Source organism: Panthera tigris, chromosome A2 (assembly GCF_018350195.1).
Source record: "Panthera tigris isolate Pti1 chromosome A2, P.tigris_Pti1_mat1.1, whole genome shotgun sequence".
NCBI classification, from domain to species: Eukaryota; Metazoa; Chordata; class Mammalia; order Carnivora; family Felidae; genus Panthera; species Panthera tigris.
In genome coordinates this window covers 19,366,587-19,387,556 of record NC_056661.1, presented here as the reverse complement: position 1 = coordinate 19,387,556, position 20,970 = coordinate 19,366,587, and the positions used below count along the sequence as shown (strand labels likewise).

The window sequence follows — 20,970 nt, the reverse complement described above, 5'->3', positions numbered from 1 at the left end:
TGGGGGGTGGGGAGGATGTGCAGGAGGGGAGATGGGGACGAATGAATCACAGAATCTGACTGGAGTAGTTGGTGACACATGGATAGAGCCTGTGTTACCACTTCCAATCAGGCTTCAGCTATTGGTATGGGGCAGGGATTGGCAGCTGAAGCTGCTGGGTTCCTCCCTGACCCACCTGGTGACCTCTCCAGATGCTTCAACCCTACTGTGCACCTCTTGAGACCAGGCTTGGACATGGCTCCCCCGTGACAGCACAGGGATGGGCATACAGAGGCTGCAGCAATATATCCCCCTCCTAAGACTCAGCTTTGTTAACGTTGGTTTATCCATTTGCTAAATGGGCCTGAGTAGGGGTTACCTTCCCATTGTGCCCGACTCCCTGGGGAATATGCTGGAGAGAGAAGCAGGTACTGCAGACCTAAAAATGTCCACGATCTGTGCCAGTGACTAGGGCAGGTGGCTCCCAGCCTGGGGAGCAGACGGTGGATTCTGGGCAGAGTGGCTGGCAGATACCCTGTGTCCTTGGCTGGGACCCTTTGCTTTACTCTGGAGAGGCCTCAGCTGGTTCTTGAACTCTTCTTGTTCACTGCTGTGTCCCAGCTCTAAACTGCTGGGAAATTCACAAACAATGACACCTGGGTGTCGGTGCCCCGGAGATCCATGATCCTCACCCACCAGGGGAGCTGAGGTGGATGATCCAACTGCCACTGCAGTTTGAAAACCACAACTCCATCTGTCCACAGATGGGAAACTGAGGCACAGAGATGGATGAGCATGCACAAAGCCCATGGACTCAGGCGCTAGGAATCAGAATCCAAGCGTGCAGGAGAAGGCACCATGGGGCAGGGGTGGGTAGAGTCACTGGGGTGCCCCAGATGGGACAAGAAAACAAGAGATATGGAGAAGACAGCCCAGGTCTGGGCTACTCCTTCCCTGCACTTTCTTTTTGCTTCCTGGAAAAATTGGCTGCTCCAGCGCCCAGCCCTTCTGGGAGAGCCATGAATTATGCACAGAAGCCACAGGCCTGGGCAGGCCCATCATAAATGAACTTTAATAATTCATACGGAGAGGAGCCAGGGAAAGGGAGGGCCTCCTGGGCCAGCCCTGGAGCAGCCACTAGGCTTCCAGCCCCTCTGCAGCCTTCTGTCAGCCCACCTGCCTGCTCCTGTGGCGCGCAAGGTAGGGCAGGGTAGTGGGGAGGTCACCCGACTCTGGGGAGGTGCAGCCACTTAGCAAATGGCCTATTCTTCCCTGCTGAAGAACGAGAGCCTCCTCCCTCAGGGCTCATAGCCCCAGGCAGAGGCGGACTGTAGACAAAAGAGAGGATGTCTGGTGCAATGCTAGCTAACATAGTAGCCCCAGGAGGCATGTGGGGATCAGTTGCTGTTTGGGGGGCCCACTTAAAGTGGGGTGTGAAAGTGGACTTCACCAAGCAGTTGATGTGTGTTCAGAGACCTGAAGGCAGTGAGAGAGGGGCCCCCTGGACTTCTGAGGAAGGACCGATCGAGGCAGGGGGAACAGCATGTGCAAAGGCCTGTGCACAGAGTACAGGAGTCTATTCAAGCCCCAGCGAGGAGGCCAGTGTGCCCTGAGGAGCAAGGGCAAGGATACCACTGGGTGGATGGCCGCTGGACGGACTTTGCCCTTCCTGTGATGGCATAGAACTGCAGCATAGTGTTGAGAGAGGAAGGACATAATTCCAACAGGCTGTGCATGGAGGTGAACGGACCAGGAAAGGTGAGAGTGAGGGCAGAAGCTGAAGACCGGTGAGCTGACGACTGTATGTGTCCTAGAGAGAGATGGTGGCAACCCGGGGCAGGCTGTGGGCCAGGGAGGTGGTAGGCAGCGGGAAGATTTGGACTCTTTGTACAGGTGTGGTGAACAGGACTTGCTGATAGAGAGAAAGCAGATTCCAGATCACCCTGAGGCTTTGGGCCTGAACAGAGGGAGCTGCCATCAGCTGAGTCAAGGGAAGTAGGTGGTGAGGGAGAGAAGGGAGAGTGAGGATCCAGAGGGAGGTCGGGGAATCGGTTTTGGATCCATTCAGTTTGAAAGGCCTGTTAGACATCCAGGTAGCCGTGGGACACCAGCAGCTGGACATTTGAGAACTGGGGTCCTGAGGAGAGGTGTGTGTCATCCTGACTGGCATTCATTAGCTATGTGACCTTGGGCACATCACTCAGTTGCTCTATGCCTCAGTTTCCCCCTCTGGGGAGTGGGGTTGAACGACTGACTTGAAGATGAATTGAGGCAGTGCAGCGAGAGCCCTGGCCTATCACCGCTGTGATGCCTGACTCACAGGCACAGGCCCCAGGAAGGAAGACCCCAGTTAGAGCCCTTGGGAAATGAGTCTCCAGATGGCCTGTGGAGGCCTCAGACCGCTCCTCCTTGGGCAAAGAGACACAAACGGAGATCTGGAGAGACGAAGCACAGGGCTAGATGTGGGCCACAGAGCAGGGCTTGTTATACGACAGGGGCTGGGGGGAAGATGGCCTCAGAGCTCCTCCTTCCCACCCAGGCCATCACCAAGGCCCTCCAACATGAACTCTGGCCTGGGTCCCCATGCCTTCCCTGCCCCTTGGTGCCTTCCCCAGCCACTCTCCAGGTACTGCAAGGGCTGCTCTCATGGAGGCTGGAGCTGTCCCCCTTAGGCTCTTCTCCCTACTGCTGGAAAACTCCAGACCAGGTATGGTGAGCAGGGTCCTGCTCAGGAACCCCGTGACTGTGGGTATGACAACCACCTCACTCCCAGAGAGATGAAAGGATGTTACCAAGGTCACAGAGCTAACCATGGCAGAAACTGATGTCAGGCTCAGGTGACCCTCCATGCTTTCCTAACCACTGCTGGGGAACCTCTTTCCCCTTCTCAGCCAGAACAACTCTGGCTGAGGCCTACATCGTCTATGGGTCCTTCCTGACTGCTGCTGCCCCTGTATGCCTTAATCCTGCACTGATGGTGGGGAGTGAGGCTGAGGTCTGCGACCATTTGCTGTGTGAGTCTGGACACTCTCCATCCCTCTCTGGGCCAAGTGGGCTGCCTGGTGCTCCCAGCCCAGGGCCATGCTGCTCTCTGGCTCCAGGTCTTCTCCTGCCCTCCCCCCACTCAGGCTGTTAGGAGTAAATACTGGGCTGGACCCAGCGCCCTAATTAAAGCTGGCTGATTGTTCACTGTTAGTCTGAGGGAGGGAGGCACAGTCTCGCTGCCTTCTAGCTGAGAGCCAACTAGAAGGAAAAGCTTTTTCCCCAGGAAAGATAGGGAAGGGACAGCCCGTAATTAATAACCTCATTAAGGAGCAGTATTTGGGCAGGGTCCCAAGATACACATAGTCGAGGCCGATGGATTTGGACTAATTCGAGCTTTGGCAGCACCAGCCCCTCCCCAGCTCCCCCGGGTCTCTGAGAATCGCTTGTGATAAGTGGACTGCTTTTGTCCCTGTGTGCTTGGGGATGGTGGGATGGGGATGGCATAGGGGGTCAGGTGCTATGTTGCCCATACTATAGGGGTTTCTTTAGCTGAATCACAAATCAGTTGAAGATGGGCCAGTTTCTTTGAGTCCTTTGCCTCAGTTTACCTATTGAAGGGGGTGGTGGCTAGCTGGGGAGCCTCATTCCACCATGAATCAGCTGGTCCAGCATGCTCCCCACTCACCCCGTGCTGACTGGCCTCCACATCTGTAGGCGCTCTCATGTCCTTGGCCAGGAGTAGCTGGGCGCAGTTGTTCTCTCAGGAGCGAATGACCTTGGCTAGACTTTTCCCCTCTGCCATCCTTGGGAGGCTGCGATCGAATCAGGGTCAGGGGTTATACACTGGCTTTGAGCCCTGAAAAAGGCCTTTGAGGCTCAAGCATCTTCTCTCTTGAGCAGGCAAAGGGAAGTTTTCTCTGATCACGGGAGGCCCTGCCCTTCCCAGGGATTACACCTCTGTCAAGGTCTCTAGGGCAGTGCAGGGAGGGGCTGCAGCCCACCTGGAGGCCTCAGTCTAAGGAAGAGGCACAGCAATCCCATGCTTAGTGAGCTGCAGGTCTGCGGAAGAAGATTGGACTGTGGGTCTGTGCACATGAGTGTGTGGGGCAGTCATCATTGCTGACATTCCTTCCACGGGGCCCTGGTGTCCACCTGCCTCTTCTTTGGGTCCTGAGAGTAGACACGTGGTAAGTTTTATCTCCGTTTTCCAGATAGGAAAACTGAGGCCTAAAAGGACACATCTGGCTCAAGGCTTCAGAAGAGCCAGGGCTGGATCCTGGCACTCAGTCTAGGTGGAGAGGGACATTCACCCGAGTGGTCAGGGAGGACTCCCTGGTAGAGGTGGCTCTGGAGGTGCCACAATCCTGGGGTGCAGCCTTGAGTTTTCTGCTATTTACAGCAAGGCTGTAATCTAGGGGAGGGCTGGCCATGGCTGGTGCTCTGCTTCAGCAGAGGCTACAGCTGTTCTCTGAGCTTTGGGTGACTGTTGGGGGACCGACACAGGCCACCTAGGCCAGGGTGGGGAGTGGCCCCCTTGCCCACTCACCAGTTATCTTCCCCTGGGCTGGGGTCAGCCTGACACAGGCCCTCTAGCTCACCTCTCTTGGGCTTTGTTCATGTCTGTATCTCTCCGTCTGTTTCTTACTACCCTTCTCCTGCCCTATCTTTTCTTCCTTCTCCTTCAGAAGACTGCGAAGGCACCGAGGTGGGAGGTGGCAGGCCAGCTGAAATATAATCAGAATAATTAAATAGCAATTTATTTTAAATCATCGCCTCCCCCAGAGCTGGGAGAATAATTGGCCAGCCTGTCATGAGAGAAGCAGGAGACCTGTGGGCTGCCACCACTGCCAAGTTTGGTTCACATGCCCTTAGCAGCAAGTGGCCTCCACTGTGCCTGCTCCCCCACACCCCTCACCTGCCCCAGCCTAGTCCTCTGTTTTGCCATCTGCCCCTTCCGCTTCACCTACAATTCCACACTTGGCACACCTCCAACCCCAACATGATGGCTGCTCTGCTGAGCTAGTGGGGGGACAGTAGATTGCTCATAGGTATCCAGTGGAACCAGATTTATCCAGGCAGTCTGCCTGGTGGAGGCAGCCTACAGCTGGGCTTTGATGGCAAAATGCCTCCATAGCAGTGGTAAGAACAACACCACAGAGGCAGATATTGGGAGGCCCCTATTAGGCCTTGGCCTCCCCGGACCTGCTCCTGTCTGCTCTGGAACAAATCCTGCCTCCTTCCCTCCTTGCCCTTCTGCAGGGTCCAGCCGCCCACACCCACCCATGCCCTCCGAGGGTAAACCTGCAGTGTCACCTGTCTCTGGTTTTTTGATTTGTTTAATTATAGATGAGTTTTCTGCATAATTTATTCCAAAAGCCTGGATTATACTGTACAATTAAATCACATTCTGATCAACAACTTTGCGTATAAAATTAACAACTGGCAACAGTTTAATCTGTGCTGCTGCATCTGCACATAGGCTCTTTCCTTTTTTCCCCTCATCCCTCTCCCCCTCTCCCCTTCTCTGGGCTCTCCTACCCCCTCCCCCTGCCCTGCCCCTCCCCTCTGGGGGAGCCTGTGCAGCTCAGAGCTGGAGGCCCCCAGAGTGGGCTCTGTAGTTTGACCAGGGCCTCCCTCGGGTTCTAACTGGGGTCTCAGTGGTTCTGCCTGCCAAAGGGGGTCCTCATCCCCAGCTCCTCACCATACATGTGGATGACCTTGCTCCCTTGCCTGATAGTGACAAGGCCTCTTCTTTCACTTACTCTTCTCAGTTCTGAAGCGTGCCCTGGAGAGCAAGGCCTGGCGTCCTGCAGCACCTCGGTCTTCTTCCCGCTGGGCTGCCCTCAGCCTGCCCTCAGCCTGCCAGGCCTGGGACGAGTGTACCTCTGCCCTTTGCCCACTCCTGGCCTCTCTTAGCCATTAGGGGAATCCTTTCTACACTGCCTCCCTCCACATCCTTCTCCCCAAGTGCAGGCATTCCTAGGGGATTTTATAAACACCGAGGGCTGTATTGGATGGGCTTCTAGCCCCCCGGAGTGCCTGGTAAGTATGCCAGACATCAAGGCTGCCACGTAGATTTGGCCATTGACACTATTCAGCCAGTCATTTCCCCTATTTACAGACCAGAATGCTGAGATTTGAAGGGAGCTCAATCCAGGGGCACCTGGGTGGCTCAGTTGGTTGGGCAGCCGACTTCGGCTCAGGTCATGATCTCACAGTTTGTGAGTTCGAGCCCCGCGTTGGGGGGCACAGAGCCCGACAGCTCAGAGCCTAGAACCTACTTCAGATTCTATGTCTCCCCCTCTCTCTGCCCCTCCCCCTGCTCACGCTCTGTGTCTCTCTGTCTCTCAATAAATAAACGTTAAAAAAAAAATTGAACGGAGCTCAATCCTCCCCCTCCCCCAGGTCACACAGCCAGCCACTGGTGCAGGAGGCTGCCCAGAAGCTGCCTTGTCCTGGAAGGGTGGGGTCAGGGAGCTGATGGAGCCAGGAGGACAGGTCTGGCTTCTTTCTAAGTATGTGGCCCCGCACCCATCCTTGCCAAGGGCCTCAGTTTTTTAGCTTATGGAATGGGGGCCCAGTGCCTGCACCTCCCTGGGTTCAGGCACATGGAGGTTACAGGGATACAAGGCTCTGTCCTCAGCCTCTCCCTCTCCTGCCCATGCCAGTCATCCTGAGGGCTGCAGCCCCTGGCTGCACGTGCCTCCTCCCAGACACTCTCTCTCCTCCCTGTCTTGCTAATTTGGCACTTAGAGACACTTGGAGATAAGCAGTGTCATCTCGATGAAGAGCATGGAAAATCACAGGGATGTAGGGAGCCAGCAGGTGGGCCTACCCTGTTGGGAGGGTGACCCACGGGCAACACTGTCTGACCAGGGAAGCGTTGCAGAGCTAGGCACCTGGACCCAGGCTAAAGGGAGCCCAGACAAGATTTGGTCAGCTTGCCTTTGACCCAGCAGGTCCGTGGATCCTGATATATCCCCATACTTCCAAATCCCCCATGCCATTCTGCTAGAAAGAGTATGACTGTATCTGGCTAAGGTTAGCCTTGGCTTGGTGGGTGGTTTCTCCAGCCTTCAGACAGGAACTCTATAGGTGCATAGTTGACTCCTGGCCTCATTAGTCCCTTTTGTCACCCTTTGGAGCCAGCACTGGTACCCTAGCCAAACCCTGGAACCCACAGAATCTCTTCTCTGTGACAGTGAAATGATTTATCTGTCATGTTCTTTTTATTTTATTTCACTTATTTATTTTTTTTAACATTTATTTATTTTTGAGAGACAGAGCGTGAGTGGGGGAGGAACAGAGCAAGAGGAATACACAGAATCTGAAGCAAGCTCCAGGCTTTGAGCTGTCAGCACAGAGCCCAATGTGGGACTCGAACTCATGGACCATGAGATCATGACCTGAGCCAAAGTCAGACGCTTAACCGACTGAGCCACCCAGGTGCCCCTATCATGTTCTTTTTAATACTGAGACATACATATTGCCTTCCTAATTGGGTTTGGTTTAGGTGAATAATTAGAGTAACTTATTTTCCCTGGCATTATGTATCTGGGGCCTGGGGCCTGGGGTCTGTCCGTCGGGCCCAGGGTGCCAGACCAAGGGCTAGAGCCACCCCTAGATCCCAGGAGGATGTGTTGTGTCCTGATGTGTCATGGGTGGACCAGTCCCTGTGGCCTACAGCAGAGTCTAGAGCTGTTTAGTCTGGGAGTGGAAGTGGGAAGATCATATGTGCTTGTGAGCATGAGTGTGTGTGTGTGCGCGTGTATGAGTGTGAATGAGAGAGTGGGAGGGAGGAAGGGAAGGAAAGAGTGTGTGTGTCTTGGGAGGAATTCGACTTTATCCTGAGATTTGGCTCTTCTAAATTCTTTTAGTGTTGAAATAGTCTGTTTAGATGAAATGATGGTGATTGTAATAATAATGTGTTGTCTGAACAAAATAAAAACTTGGCATCCGTGTCTGTTCTTCCAATTAATTTTCTTTTACTTATCTGTGAGATCCTAGAATGAGAGACCTATAGATACAGTAGGAAAGAGTCAACAGCCTGGGGCTGAATCAGTGGTGTGCTAGTAAATGTTTACAAGTCACTTTCCAGGGGGAAAAAACTGTGATTTGTAGCATTTACTGATTTCTGCAGTATAAATATTCCCACTATGGCCAATTTCAAGTTCTCAAAGTGACAGTCCTGAATGCAGAGCAGGGAGGAAGTGCACACTCTTGGCCCTTGGTGACTCTAGCATATGCGTGCATCAACTTCTGTGTTCACTTCTTGGGTAGGTGATCTTGGGCTAGTCACAAAAAGCCCCTGTGTCTCAGTTTCCTCATCTGTAAATTGGGGATGATAACGTTTGCTTCTTTGTGAGGACTAAAGCGAGAGAGCAGGTGGCATGCCGGCACCATTCCATGTGCATAATGGGTGCCCTTGTACATATTAGTCCCAGGAAGGATTATGATTGGCATTCTTCTCCTAGACCAGTGAATGGCTGAGGTCAGGGCCAGGGCAGAGCTAATGGTTCCCTTTGGAGAGCAGCTCCTTGACCTCACCCATTTTTGTACCTAGCTGGACACAGGACTGTGCAGCAACCCATCTCAACATTAGCCCCCCCCGGGGCTCTGTCTCAGGAGCACAAAACAGCCACCTGCCCCACTGTCCATCCACAGCCAGGGCCAAGCAATCAGCACCTGGTACACAGGCGCAGGGGCCAAGCGAGCCCTCCATTCTCTGCTGGGCTTTGCCCTCCTCCTGGCTAGCAGCTGATGCCTGATTGCCCTTTGTGGCCTGGTCTGCAGCCTGGCCTCCTCCTGGGCGTGGGGTTAGTTTTTTCCCCATGGTGGGGAGTGGAGGTGGGCATCAGGCTGTGGCTCAGCCAGCAACAAGCTGAAGCTAATACCTATTTCTTTTGATGTTGATTTTTTTTTCCATCATGGTCCTGACATTCAGCTTGGCAAATTGCAATTAGTGATCCGCCTGCCTCCTGCTCCAAGTTCCCATGCCAACCGACCCGGGCACACACAATGGCACAGGCCCAGCCCCCCAGCCACAGGCCTGAAGATGGATGTGGGGCAGGGGGCTGGGATGGTGGCTTAAGCTCTTCTGACCCAGGGAGCTAGCAGAGTCCTGGCCCTGAGTGGCACTGGGGAGTGTAAGGGAGGTAGCAGGCCCAGGGCCAGACACAACCTCCTGGATCCTATGGCTTCTGGGTCCCTCCTCCAGAGGCTGGGGGGCTGGTATCACCCAACTTATATCTTGCCCTGTGGACTGTGCTTAACCCGTGGTGTATTTAAATCTCTGTGGTAACCCTCCTATGAGCCCTCCCTGGAACGGCCTTGTTCTGCATCTGGTGGGTTGAGGAAGTTGAGATGCCTTTTCAGATGCATTGGCGCAGAGGCCTGTGTCACAGCAGAGAACACCTTTGGAAGTGTGGAGAACATGTCTCTGGCTGGCTTTTGTCAAGGACCGCTATGATTTTGCTCACCTGATCTCGTACTGCCTGAAGGAAGGGTCACAGGTTAGAACCTGGGCCAAGCCTCTCCCCAGATGCCATTCCTGTTCATGCATGTGGGCTGAGAATACTGAGCTGTGTGGCCATCTGTCCATCCTGTCCACTCACAAATATTCCTGTGCAACACCCTTCACCACCTGCTTTCATGTCCTTCTCATACCCTGTGAGGTGGCCCTAAATTATACCCAATTTCTAGAGGAGGAAACTGAGACACAGATAGGGTAGTATGAGTTCACAGTAACACCAGTGTGAAGGAGACCTGCTCAGGCAGGTGGCTTAGGTGAAAGACTCATGAGGCTTGCCAGGCCTCCAGAAAGGGGTGGGACAGTCTGAACTGGACCTGTGGGTGGCCAGTTCATGCAGGGTGTGTACGTATGAGCTTCAGATAGCATCTGTTTGCCCGGGTGCTGGAAAGGTGAGGGCTGTCTCTGCCTCAGGTTCTCCAAATCCTTCTCAGTTGAGGCGTCCGGGGGGCTGGGAGGGGGGCAGGCAGGGATCTGCCCCCAGCTACACAATGACTTGGTGGTGACAGCAGTGACTCCTGTTCCCTCCCCTTCCTCAGGCCCCACCCAGCCTTGGGGACAGGAGACTCTGAGATCCTAGCCCCCGCGTGGCTCACTCATGTCCCCCTCTTCCCTGGTGTCCAAAGTCCCCATGTTCAGAGCATCCACATCAAGGGCTAGCTCTTCACAGTGAAAAATAGTCTCCCTGCAGGCTTCTTGGAGCTGCTGGACTCCCTCAGTGCATTTAAACTACAATCTGCTCTCCTCCCCGGCTGTCCAACAGTACGTGAGGAGAGCCTGGGCCACCAGGTCTAGTCTTCAAAAGGAATCATAGGCTCACTCTGCTTCCTAGCCTCTGTTTCTCCTCTAGTGAAAATTGAGTTCTGAAGGAGTGGCTGCTACTGGTCATGCCCCAGGTCACTCGGTGCTGGGCTGTCCCAGCACTGTGAGGGGGGGCCCTCCTGACACCTTTCTCCTCTATGCACACAGGATGCAGCACTGGGCCCGGCGCCTGGAGCAAGAGATCGATGGCGTGATGCGGATTTTTGGGGGCGTCCAGCAGCTCCGTGAGGTAAGCCCTGGTACCCTTTGCTTTCTGCTCAGAGACCCTTTTCTGAGTGGGAGTGGGAGAAGGACTTCAGAAATAAGGAGTGAGGAAGGTTTGGCATGGTGGGACACTGCTGGGCCCATGGGGGCAGGTAGGGAAGTAACTAGAAAATCAGTGGCTCCTCCAGGTCTTGGTCTGCTCTTCCCAGTACTGAGCAGTATCCAGTGAGCTCTGATGTCGGGGTGTTGGGCTTTCGGGTTTTCAGGTGGGTGAGGTCTGTGTTTGAGGCAGCACCTGAGGCAGGAGGGCAGGCCCTGGAGGGTGCAGGATGCAGTTGTGCATGGAGGCTGAGGACTGTCCATGCAATGAGTGGGGTGGCCAGGCCAAACAACAATGGAGAGCAGTGCTGGCTGCTCAAGGTGCTGTAGCAGGAGATGGGTTGAAAGCCTGTGCTTGGCAAGTTGAGGGATCAGGGCAGGAGGGGTGATTGATTAGGCGCCAGCGACCACATTCATCCTCGGAGATTATGTTAATGTTTGAAATAGTGATGTGAAGAGCAGGCCATCCGTCACCCCCAGAAGGCTGCAAAATGTGTCGCTGTCAGGTTCCTGAGCCGTCGCTCTTTGTGTGGAGATGCAGAAGCTCTGAGAGCTGAGCTCTTGGAGTGCTTGGGGGGACTCCCAGGGACCTGTGGGACTTTGGGAGCTCGTTGCTAGAGGCTTGGGCCAGGACGCCTGACAAGAACCGAGCAGGGAATTAACAGGGTTCTTCTGCCGATGGTTGTCCCGGGAACAGCAGAGTAAACAGAGTTACTGTAGGTGGTTTAGCCAAGAGTCCAGGTCTTGACCCAGTGATTAGATATGCCTCTGTTTGTGTCATCCCTCTTGGTCAGGACTGGGATCAGCAGGTGTCACCTCTATGGGGAAGCTACCATGGGGTTTTGTCCTTGGTCCTTTCCCCCTGCTTGGCTTATAGCAGGCACTCAGGAAATAGGGGTGGCAGTGAGTATGTTGACACTGGCTGTGGATGTAGGACCTCTGGCACAAATGGGCCGATCAGGGGTGGCTAACAAGGTGGTAGCATGACAAGGAGAGAGAGTCCAGGTCTGAAGATCTCAGCCCCCAATTTGCTGGGTGTGCTCCCCATAGTGGCCCAACCTCTCTGAACCTCCCAGCCCTGATTGCTGGGCTTGAATTGTAGTAACCCCCATCCCACTCTTCCTGTGAACTCTCAGTGACTCGGCCGTACTTGGAGGCCAGCAGAGCTTCCCAGAGAAGGCACTGTAGGAAAAGCTGTTCCAGAACAGAAGTGAATTTATGCTCAGGCATAGCACCCGGCACTAACTAGGTTCTAAGTGGGCACTGCCAAGTGTAGCCTTGTAGGTTAATGAAGAAATGTTAGTTCCCTAGAATGTGTGCAAAGTACCTTTCCAAGTTTTGTATTGTAACATAAGATGTACCCCACATAAGGAGTTAACTATGCACCTCCGGTCAAGAACCTTCCACGCTTCAAATTCTCAGTGTGAGGACATTATTTATTTTATAGTCATGGACAACTCAGACCCTGATAGTTTGCCAGCGAGAAAATAATGCACACGTTTCATGCATGCGATTTGGTTCTGTCTAAACAATTGAGCTCCCTGGCTGGTGAGAACCAGAGATAGAAGCCTAGCTCAGCACCCCTACTGTGTGCTCCTGGGAGAGTCCTGGACCCTCTCTGATTCTCATTCTTGGTCCATGGCATAGCTGGGAGGTCTGGCTAGAGGACAAGGTGGTGAGAATAGCAGTGGATAGGTTGACACAGATACACCCCCTTTTCTAGAAATATGAATTCCCCTTACTGATCATTTTCATTCCTAGGATGTGTTGATCATTTCCTTTCTGATGGGAATTGAGTGATTCCAGACACTTTGGTCAACGAGCACATTTTGCCCCACCCCCACCTGGCCAGCCATAACCAAAGTCAGGCAGCCAGCTGTGGCAGACCTGAGACTTGGGATGGGACTCCTGACTCCTGTTCCAGGGTGCTGCTCCCCCCTCTGGTTGCACCTCTTGGAAGAGTGGGCAGGATGAACCTGGGGAAGTGAGGAGCTGGGCTAGAGCAGGGGCCATGCTTGGTGTAGCTGTGGCCAGCCTGGCCGCAGGCAGAGGAGTGCTGACCTGGTATTCCTGGCTGGCTCCTCCTGGCATCCCTCTCCCTACCGACGGGTGCCAGCTCTCCAGCGGCTCTCTGTCCTGCTCCAGTTTTTTCTCACTGCTACCTCAGCCTCTTACTTCCCGCTGACAGCTCTGGGCCTGTTTCTTGGCACTGGACACTCTGGCGAGGTGGGCGGCAGGGAAGCAGGTGAAGAATTCTAGAGGAAAAGGACAATCCCACGGGAGCGGGAGGCAGCCAGCCTCCCCACCCCCTACAGCCCATCCCAAATCTGACTGAGTCACCATGGCTCTCCTTCAAATGCACGTGAGAGGGCCCATGTACCCAGCCTATGCCCAGCTCCGATGGGTCAGGAGGATGCTTGCAGCAGAGCCCTGACCCAACTGCAGACGCTCCCGGGGATCCTGGCACCAGCTCTGCCAAGCTGACAGCCTCATTCCCCAGTGGCCTCCCCAGGTCTCCCTGAGCTGATTCCGTGCCACCCCCAAACACCCTACAGCCAGGGTGTCCTGACATCTGGGCCCCCTTGGCCTTCTTCTGCTGCATGGCTGCCCTCTCCCCCTACCCTAGTCCTAGAGGCTGCCCCACTCCCAGAAGCTGGGCACTGCAAGAGCTGGCAGCTGCAAGAGTCCAGAAACTGCAGACAGTGGCATTTGGGAGCATTTTCCTTGACTTGGCACTTTCTTCCTCCTGACCTCATCACAACCTCGTGGGGGCATGGCTAGGTGCAGACTGGGGCCCACTTACAGGTTAGAAGCCATGGCACACCTAGGTGGGATGTGGGGGCTCTGTGAAGACCGCATCATGTTTCCTCATCTAAGCCCAGGTCCAGCACACAGTGGGAGCTCCTGCTGTGGCCTGGTTCTCACATGTCATTCCCACCCCCATGCTTAGCCGGACACTCCTAAGCCATGCCAGCCCTGGGTACCCCAGCCCCACCTCACCCCAAGCCCTGGTCTACTCCTGATGTGAACAGGCCACGAAAGTGTGGACTGTATACTCTGTGCCCTCCAGAACCCCTGGAGGCTGATGATGGTCTCCCAAGCTCCTACTCTGCCCTCCCCCATCACCACCATATTGTCCCCATCCTCTGGGGCGAGGTGGGGGGGGGGCGCAGGGAAGAGCAGAGAGCATATGCTTGGGCTCTGAACTCATTTACATAATGAGGCTGATCAGGATGAATAATTCATCAGGTGCCTGGGGGTGCATGGGGGAGGATGTGGAGATGGCTGGTCTCCCCACTTTGAAGACCAGGTCACTCTGACGGGTATAGCCAGAGACCTACTGACTTTTGACTGGGTGTCCAGGTAGAAGGGGAACAACTCTGGGGACCTTGTGGGAAAGCAAAGCTGGAGAGATTGTAGTCAGACATGAGGAAGCATCAGTGGCTCATCAGGTGTGTGTCATTCTGAGATGGGTTTCTGACCTGGGTGAGACACCTTCTTTGCAGAGTTTCTAAAGAAAGAAGTAAGAAGATCCTCTCTCTGGGGTGAGGGAGGGCTTCCTGACCAGAGCTGGGCTGGGAACTGAGACCTGGGATGATCATGCCTGGGGTCCACAGGCCATCCTCTGAGAAGTGTCAAGTCAAGTCTAGACCCATCGGGGCCTTTCTCATTCCACATCAACCCCTCCTGCCTCGCCTCCTGATTGGGGCAGAAATGGCTTAGAGCCCTGTCAACATCCCTGGCTGCTGCAGTTCCATGATGGCCTCAGCCTAGCTGCATGCTGCTAATTACTCCTGTAGTCCTTTCATATAAATGGGGAAACCAAGGTCCTGAGTGACAGTCTTCTCTAGCCAGTCCCATCCTGGAGCCCTGACAGGCCAATCTTAAGTAGTAGTGGGGATGGGGAGAAGCACCAAGCTAGAAGTGCAGGCCTGGGGCCTGCCTGGAGGAGCTACCCTGAGGCAACCCCTCCCCTAAGCCATGGAGCTACATCCACAAAAAATAGGACCCTGGGACTCAGATCCCTAACCAAATCTCCTGCTCCCCTCCCCACTGCTGTGCTTCTCTGGACTGTCATGGTGATTCAGACCAATGGCATCCATGTGTCCTCACTTCTCTGGGTAGCCAGGAATGGCATTTTTGAACCAGTGATGGTGCCACAGTCCCAGCCCATCTTGTCTGCCCCTGGCCATCCCTGTACCCCGTCTGCTCACTGCTCCCTGGGAATGTGTAATTAATATTTGCGGAGTGCCACATCTGGAGCTGGCTCCTGGCAAGGACCAAAGTCTGGCCACATCAAGAGTGCCTTTCCTGAGGGGCTCAGCAAAGTGGAAACAGGGCCCCTTCTTAGGTGCCTTTGAGACACGCCTCCTGCTGTTTCTCCAACTCTCCCCACTGACTGGTACCACCAATTCCTGAAACTCATGCATACTCACATACTGGTTTGGGGGCGCTGGCCAACGCTGTTGTTGGCCTCCACTGGGGAGGGTCCTCTCTGGGCTTCTGGGCATTCAGGTGGGGTTAGCACTGTCCAAAAGCGCCAGGGAAGCTCAGAGCCCTAGAGGGAGCTGAGGCAGAAGAGAAAGAAGGAAGCTGGGGTAGGGGGAGGTGCCAGGGAACAGAACAGCCCCTGGAGGGTCAGGAAAGGGGAACTCAAGTGATTGTGAATCCCAGACCCCGTAGTTGGTCTTTCTGTCAGAGCACCGTGGTTCACATGTGCCCCCAGAGTCAGGCCTGCAGCTCCTTGGCCAGGCAGACCCCTACCCCCAACCCCTTCCCTCATCTTGGGGACCAGCACAGGTCAGAGTCAAGTGAGGGGTGGTGAGGGAGCCCCACCCAGGCTCATCATAACCTCTCCTCAAGGCTTCCAGAAGCCTCAGTCCTAGGGGCTCTGCTCTTGCTCCTCACAAAGCTGCCACCCATCCTCCAGCCACCTCCTAGTGAGTCCCAATGGAGCCCTTCTCTCTCCTGGTGAAGATGATCAGGATGTGGGGTGCGTCCGGGTGGAGGTGGGGGGGGGGCCGCGAGTGTGAAATATGCCGCTGGGTAGGGATTGCTGCCGCTCGCCTCCCTAAAAACCCACATATATTATTCTTTAATGGAAAGTTAATTGTCTTATTATTCCCTCCATATGGTCCTCTTGCTCGGCACCCAGCGGGGATGCATGGGGCTGAGGAGGGGCTCCTGGGAGGGCGTCTGAAACATGGTGAGGCTGCCACTTGAGCATGATTGGATACACAGAGGCAGATGCATGGAAGCCTGGCCGAAGCCTGCCTGGACCCCCTCTCTGTCTCCCCAGCGCAGGCTCCCCACTTCTTTTCCTTCCAGGCCTGTCCTGGGGGGGTGGTGCCTCTTCTGCCCCTCCCCCCACTTAAGGTCTGGGATGCTCTCTTCTGAGTACTGTGTGGTGAGAGAGGGAGCCTGTGTATCCTCCTGCCTGCCCCCTCCCCCCACACACTCCTTTGTCGCCTACAGGAGAAAATTCCATTTTTGAAGCTTTTCAAAAGCCGTTTAATCTGTGGCAGGAACTCCTGCCTGAGGGCCAGCTGACTGGCTTGGGTCTCCGGCACCCCTTCCACACACCCTCCCATCAGAGAAGGGGTGCAGGGAGGTCAGTGTGGGGGAAGGGCTGCCCTGAGACACTTTGCCCAGGGGCCCTGGCTTATAGTTGGCCATCCCTTCCATGGGGACCAGCTGCTAGAGCCTCCCCGACCCCAAGGGCTCCTCCAGGACTGCTAAGGCTGGGCCAGTACCCTTCTCAGCCCCTGTCTTCTCCCAGGCCTCTCCTCTTCCTACTCCCCACAGAGTGTGAGGATGTTAGGTCAGAAAGACCTCATAGCAGGTGGAGGATGCCGTGACAGAAAGGCCCCCAGAAGGGCCTGAGTGGGTGTTTGCCTCCATGGCCAATTCAGAGCCTCTTGCTCCTGGAGTCTTAGAGGGGGAGGCTGGAGCAGGGAGCCCTGCTAGGAGGCTTCTGGAGTTCTGGCACAGTCTTAGTGAGGAGCTGCTGCCCAGGTGCCTGTGGAAGTCGTGGGTGTGGTGGGGACAGGTCTGTGGGAGAGGCCTCTCTGGGTGGGATCAGCACACCCATGGCTGGTGGTACAGGCATGGGAGAGTGACCATCAGCTTCCAGCTTGTGTCAGGAGGTCACTGTGGGGCCACATCCAAGGTCAGTTCCAGAGGATAGGGACCAGCTCAGATCTGGAGAAGAGAGTTATGCATTCCTAAGGTGAGATCTGCCTGAGGTCCTGCAGCTGGTAAGTGGCAGAACTGGAGTTTGAACCTGGAACCTGTGCCATGGGCAGCAACCCCGTGGTGGGTGGTGGTGGAAAGACTGGAGAGGGCAGGAATGGCGGGGCTGGGTCTTCCCACACTGAGGGACCCGAGGCCTGTTGTCCTGCCCCTCTAAATCTTGCTTCCCCCATTTGTGAAATAGGAACCCGAGTGCCTCTATTCTCATGGGAGATGAGAGGATCTTAAGGGACCAGGGACAAGGAAAGGCTGCAAACAGAGTCCTGCAAATGTGGGGGTACCTTTATGCGCCCCTCCCCCCATCTATCAGATGCTTCCCCTTCTAGGAATTGGTCACAATTTGGGGAAGTTCAGATGCCCAAGGTGTCCCCTTTGCTTGTCTCAGCCCAGGAATTTGGAAATCCGTTTTCTCCTCCCTGCTGCGAGTCTGTTCTAGCTGCTATAGCAGAATACCATAGACGGGTGGCTTATAAACAACAGAATGTATTTTTAATGGTTCTGGAGGCTAAAATTCCAATATCAAGGTGTCAACAGATTTGGTGTCTGGTGAAGGCCCACTTCATGGTTCGTAGACTTCATGGTTTGTAGATAGCTCTCTTCTTGCCATGTCCTCACATGGTGGGAGGGTGAAGGATCTTTCTGGGGTCTGGAATAAGGACACTAATCCCATTTACAAGGGCTCTGTCCTTATGACCTAATCACTTCCCATAGAGCCCACCTCCAGATACCATCATGTTGGGATTAGGTTGCAACATATGGATTTGGGGGCAACACAAATATTCAGTCTTTAGCACTGGCTGACCATGACATCTTTTGGGAACCTTACAGGGAGAGGCACAAAAGCCACCAGGGCTTGAAGAAACAGGGCCTATGGGCCAGGGAAAGGTGAGTGGTTTCTTGGGCCAGGAACCTAGGGAGGCAGCTGCAGAGGCATCCCTAGGGAGGAGGCCGGCAGAAGTGAAGGGAAGGTCCCCTATACCCCAGAAGAGGCCTGTGTGTCGGTTTCTCAAATCAGTCAGCCAGTTGGCAGCTTGTCTCCAGGCCTGGTGGATTGGGCATGGGGCTTGGCTGGCAGTAGAGTAGAGGTGGTAGGAAACCACTGATCTCTGGGCCAGCCCCAGGTACTGGCACTGGGGATAGGGTGGTGGGTCAGGAAATGGTGTGGCCAAGGCCAGGGCTGAGGATCATGGGTTCTTGATCCTCAGCTCCAGGGATGTGTGAAAGATTCTCTGATCAGGGCCCGTCAGTTTATTTTTTTATTTTTATTTTTTAAACTTAATTATTTAAGTCATCTCTACAGCCAGCGCTGGGCTCAAACCCACAACTCCAGTTGCATGCTCCTCCAGCTGAGCCAGCCAGGCATGAGGTCCCTCAGTTTAAAGAAGAGACGATCTCAGAGGCATGGTCAGAACCTCACCAGGCAGACAGAGTGCCTCTGTCTGGAAGTTTTGGTTGAGAACCTATGGCTTTACACAATACTCCTTTCCTGAAGTGGATGCCCCACAATCCTTCCATCTTGGGAGTCTAAGATGTTTGTCTGCTAGACTTTCCTAATGCAAGACACCCTCACTCCCCGCCCCACACACACAGTAAGACTGTTTTGGTGAATACCCTAGCTCTCTCCTGGGGTCCCCAGACATGCTGGCCTTGTAGCCAGGACAGCTGGGGGTCAGCTCCGATGGGGGCTGATATTTGCAGATTGTTGAGAAGAGGCCAGGATCTGCTTCCCTCCCCGCTGGCCTCTGCAGTCACCTCGGGAGAGCAATGGGGCTGCATGTCCAGAGCCAGGAGCTGGTGTGGATGATCAGGGGTGGGAGATGGGGGATGGGGGTAGAGGACCAAATGGGTTTCCATGCTGGGCCCCTGGGGATGGCTGACCCGATCTGCATTCCTCCCTGCTCCTCTACGCCCATGCATTGCTGGATCGGTGGCAGCCACGGGGACACTTGCCTGAGATTTGTGGAGCCCCAAGCATTTGGCAGAGGCAGAGAAGTAATTGGTTCTGACAAACCACAGCCGGCCCCAGGGGCAGCATGAGCAGCATTTACCATGACCAGGCAGGAGATGCAAGCTCAGCCTGGCCTCCCTCCACCTTCTCTGAGCATGGCTCTCCAGTCCTTGTGAGCAAAGATCTAGAGTTTGGAGAAGGTTATAGAGCCTTAAACCTCCTGTCTTTCACATACCTCTCTCCTGGCCCTGGGACCTGGTTCACATACCTCTCTCCGGGCTCTGCAGGGCAGCTAGCTGGCTGCTTGTATGTGTGGGTGGAGGCAGGGTGTAGATCCTGGACAGACTCCTCAGACCCCTCCTTGTCCATCCTTGGGTTCTTATGAATCAGGGAGCCCTAAGGCTCGAGCATCCTGGGGTCAGAGTGTGGGATCGGGGGCTGGGCCCCACCTAAGAGGATGTACAGTCTGGGTGGAGAAGCAGGCTGCACACGCATGGGATGCACATATACACACATGCCTGCAGTGTACAGATATGCATCTGTGTGCCCACAGGCTGGCATGGAGTAGGTGTTAGCTAGTAACTGCTCGATGGATAAACAAAGTGGCAGGCATCTGAGGACTGAGAAGGGGAAGTCCAGGGCTCTGACTGTCCCACAGGACCATGGGAACCATTCAGCCCCACATGGGGAAACAGACCCTGCATCAAGATAGACCTGCAGTGCCAGATGCCCCCAGACAGGTAGGCTGACATGGGGTCTGCCAGGCTTGGTCCCCCTATGTGAGGGAATGGAGGGTGTGGGGGCCGTGAAAAAGGGCTCAAGAGAAGAGCCAGCTGCAAGATGTGTTGGCACCCAGATATCAGGCTGGGGTGGGAGATGATGGGCTGTTCCCAGAGTGACTTAAAGGCCTGGTCAAGGTGTGTGGCCTGGGCAGGGGGAGCAGGGAGCCTTTGGGCCACCCAGCCATTGCTGTGCCTGCCCCATTCCCACTAGACATCCTAGCTTCTCTCTCTCGTCCACTTGCCACTCTCCTCACTTACCCCCATCCCCTCTGGGTCTGACCCCAGTTTTAAACCCAACCCACAGCTCCCTCCCTCAGGAAGCCCTCCAGGTTGGGGCTGAGGCCAGTGATGTCTGGTGTCCCCACTCCCTTCTACTTTTCCATCCTTTGGGTACACAGAGAAGACAGGAGCTGCCAGGAGCCTCTGATGGGCATTATATGGGGTAGGGAGATCATGACCAGAAAGCAGGGACATGCCCAGGCCTCCCCAGAGTCCACCGGCACAGGGCAGTCAGACCTAGAAGGCAGGCAGCCCCCTGTGATTGATTCTTGGTCCCTTGACTCACTGGGAGACACCTCTCTGACCTATAGAGGTTTGTGTAAGGTGGAGTGTGACCGACCACGTGTGGGAGAGGACAGGAGCATGATGCTGCATGTGGGATGTGAGTATGTGCACGCACAGAAGAGAACCCACAAACCTGCATGTGTGCTGTGTGTGGGGGCGTGAGCAGGTATGCACGTGCATGTGCTCAGGAAAGCATGTGTGCTTCATGGGGGGTGTGACCAGGCAAGTGTGCATATGCACGCATGTGTATGTGGCTGAGCTCTGTATGGAGGTGGGAGCAGGCATGCTTACAGAGCAGGGTGGGCCTGCGAGGAGGCAGGTGCCAGGAGCTCTGTGTCAGGCGAGAACTACTTAACTGGTTAATTAGTGAAGCTGAGAAATCTCATCTGTGGGTGAGGAGCTCACATTCATGCACACACCATGTTCCCATGTATGGGACACATCCCCCCAAGTTACTCTGCCTGCCGCTGTGCTCAGCAGCCCTACAGGGGGGACAAGGTGCTGGTCGGCTATGGATCTGTGTCCTCACACCCATGTGTGTCTGCATCCTGGGATGGGTGTTGAACCAAGTGGTCCCACTTTGGAGAGCACAGGCCTGTGCAGGCAGTCCTCATCGTCCCCAGTCCACTGCTCAGAGAGGCTGGGTGGTGAGGCCACCAGGACATTGTTCCCATTTCACAGATGACAGAGCTGTGGCCATGTGTAGGAGCTTCCTTCCTAGGTCTTGGGCATCCTGGTGAGGGAGAGTAGCCCTTCCTTCCCTGGACAGAAGCGTTACTTTCTGGAGATGGCCAAACAGTTTGGGT

At 54.9% G+C, this 20,970-nt stretch overlaps 1 protein-coding gene across 5 annotated transcripts in view; it reads left to right on the top strand.

Moving 5' to 3' along the window:
* Positions 1–20,970, top strand: part of CACNA2D2 (calcium voltage-gated channel auxiliary subunit alpha2delta 2) — a 142,119-nt gene that overhangs the window by 16,367 nt on the left and 104,782 nt on the right. For all 5 annotated transcript variants that reach the window (XM_042979023.1, XM_042979022.1, XM_042979021.1 and 2 more), the window contains exon 2: positions 10,463–10,544. In XM_042979023.1, coding sequence (XP_042834957.1) covers positions 10,463–10,544 — 82 coding nt within the window. The remainder of the gene's footprint in view (positions 1–10,462; positions 10,545–20,970) is intronic.